The 2,741-nt window shown below is 47.2% G+C and overlaps 2 protein-coding genes across 2 annotated transcripts in view; one reads left to right on the forward strand and one right to left on the reverse strand.

Annotated features, from left to right (window-relative positions):
* PPTG_24332 (hypothetical protein) overlaps nt 1–503 on the reverse strand; it is a gene marked incomplete at both ends in the record, with an annotated part of 1,167 nt that extends 664 nt beyond the window's left edge. Inside the window, one exon of the mRNA XM_008916481.1 lies at nt 283–503. Within this exon, the coding sequence (XP_008914729.1) occupies nt 283–503 (221 nt within the window). The remainder of the gene's footprint in view (nt 1–282) is intronic.
* A 917-nt stretch (nt 504–1,420) lies between these two features.
* Nucleotides 1,421–2,741, forward strand: part of PPTG_18363 (hypothetical protein) — a gene marked incomplete at both ends in the record, with an annotated part of 1,783 nt that continues 462 nt past the window's right edge. Inside the window, one exon of the mRNA XM_008916459.1 lies at nt 1,421–2,719. Within this exon, the coding sequence (XP_008914707.1) occupies nt 1,421–2,719 (1,299 nt within the window). The remainder of the gene's footprint in view (nt 2,720–2,741) is intronic.

Raw genomic sequence — 2,741 nt, forward strand, 5'->3', positions numbered from 1 at the left:
GACCACCTGTCTATGATAACGCTGAATTTATCGGACATCTCATCCTTGATTTTGCCTCAACAGCCAGCGTCACACCTTCCACTGCTCCGTGAAGCGTCTCAACTGATATTGGAGCTAGCGTAGAGTAGCTTAACAGAGATGTTAGTTGTCAAAATATACAAAGTAATCAATATTCACCTCGTAACGTCGTGCAGTCATATTCTCACAAACAGAAGTGGTACATTACTGGCCAAAATCCAGTCTAACCAGCCGTACACGTCCCGCTTGCGCTAGCAAACCCACATCTGCAGCGTTCCCCGGCCGTCATCTACCACACTCATAACGTCGGCAAAATCGGGGTGTTGGCTCCGCACGTGCTGCATCAGAGTACTGTAACCGGTTCGAGATGTTTGACGGGGTATCGCTCCGCACCGACATCTGAACAGGCCATCCACAGCCGTGAAGTAGAAGTTCGCAATAGGAGCCTTTGTGTAGCGTTGAGTTGCAGTGGGGTCTGAAAGCATTGGAGACTCGATAAACCACTGTCTGCCAGCCAAAGCTATGTTGGTTGTGCTGGGCTCAAATTTAGTAAGTTTGAAGATATTAGTTATATCCGTAAATAATTTATCAAAGTTGAATATTTGAAGACATTAAAAATTTTGGCCTGGTTATTTTACTGTATTTTCCGTCAATGCATTTTGACGGTTTCGAGTCGAAACCGTTCTTCCAGGAATACCGCACTTTGACATATCGAGATTGTTGCATTTATTGCCGATGAGAGGAAGTATAGTGGGCGGAATTAGATCCATAAAAAGGCTGTCAGCACATAATTATGCTGATTTAGAATAAAATTGTGAACTCTTCCCCTACACCGCTGACCATCAAGTTGAATCCAATCGGCGGAGATACGCCTGGTTACAGAGGCAATGGCGGCCATCAAACCGTCAAACGCCTACATATTCCTCTTACTCGGGCTTATTCCGTCTATAAGCCGGTTCATCATCTTGCCCTAAAACCGGCGGAGATGAGGCAACCCATAACTGAGATGGATATAGCTAACCTGTGATGGTATCAAGCTTACATCTTACGACAGCTCCTCCAACCCGCAGCCAACGTAGTTGGCAGGCTCACTGTTCGACTATAGTTAAGCAGATCTGCAACAAGGCTCATTGTTCATCCTGCAGTTGCTGCCGCAGAAGACAAACAAGGACACAGATGTTGTTACTGGTTGCAGTTGGGTGCAATCAGTTGAAGTTCCAAAGGCGACATCCCCTGGACTGCCGAGGTGGCAGGCGGATGCGTATGCGAATTAGAATAGATAGTTCACTTTACAATCTGCATCAAAGCAACCAACACTGTTCAATACACGTTGGTTTTCGGGAGTTCGAGCTCCCAAATCACGAGCACGTCACAAAGTTAACTTTAGTCTCGCGTGCAAACGATGAGAACTCGCAACGGTCGTTCAAATCAAGTCGAGCAAGTATCACCGGCGACTGCCGAGATAAATACTCGTACTTCGAGCGGCGAAGCGTCGACGCAAGCCACGACGGCTATTCCAGTGTCACCGACAGCGATTGTGCCTCCTTACTTGACGGACGTCTCGCACCCTGCTCTCGTGAAGTGGAAACGTGAGAGGCAGGAGTATGAAGACGCTATCGAAGCACGCTGTGCTGTCACTGGTGAAGATAAATCGAAAGCGCTTCGAAGCGTAAAAAACTCATTTAACAGGCAACTTCTCAACACGTTGTGCAAATTTGAATGGGGTACGACGGTGGAGGAGGTTACTGAGGAGCAAATTGTTGAAGAGTTGAACAAGATCGTGGGAAACGTCATGAATGACGCAATCCTCGACGTCGATTCGATTTTCAACGCTGAGTTGAAGATGAACTTGAAGGAACGAGATGTCAAAGCACGCGTGATTAACTATTTCATGCGGTGCGATGAAATCATCATGCAACACCGAATGGCAGGTATTTTTTCTACTGCAACGGGGATCAAGGAAAAATGCAAGATCCTCAAGATGCATTTAGAGCCTGCGGCGTTGCGCGAATCCGTTGACTCCCACATTCGCCTCGTAGATGCAAGTAGCAAATCAAACGAGAATGATTTGTACTTGTTGATGAAGGAGAAAGCGTTAGAGCAAGAGAAAGTGTATCAGCTCTTAAACAAACGGAAACAACAACCGAACACATCGCGAAGTGGAGGAAAGGCCCGGTATAACAATGGTCAAGGATCACGCCAACACAACAAACTGGCGAATAATCGGTCTAACTCAAATAGAGAAGTCCATAAGTCTACCGACCCTCCTCACCCTGCACCTGTACGGTCGACAGTGTCTACTGTACCAGCAAAAACTATGCCGCGGACAGGATGTTTCTACTGTGGCAAAGATCATTGGCTCAGCCAGTGTCCGGATCTTGACGAAGCCGGAAAGGAAGCCATTTTGGCCGATCGAAAAAGTAAAAAAGCAGCCAGTATCGACAAAAACAAGCGATTTCGGGCAAAACGTGTAGAGATATCGTCTACAACGAGTAATGAGGACAGCCCGACAGTATTAATTAACGGAAACCTCGAGCTGCCTTATTGTGCCGACAGCGGCTCTGACATGAACATCATTTCGCGCAAGCACGTCGATCTGCTTTGTGAGCAGGATGCGACCATGGTGGTTGCCGAACTGGATGCACCAATCATTTCTAGAGCAGTTGGTGGTGGTATGGTCACCTCGACGCACGCTGTTGACGTACGCATTACGCTTAACACTG

This window comes from Phytophthora parasitica (assembly GCF_000247585.1).
Source record: "Phytophthora parasitica INRA-310 unplaced genomic scaffold supercont2.84, whole genome shotgun sequence".
In the NCBI taxonomy this organism is placed as follows: Eukaryota; Oomycota; class Peronosporomycetes; order Peronosporales; family Peronosporaceae; genus Phytophthora; species Phytophthora nicotianae.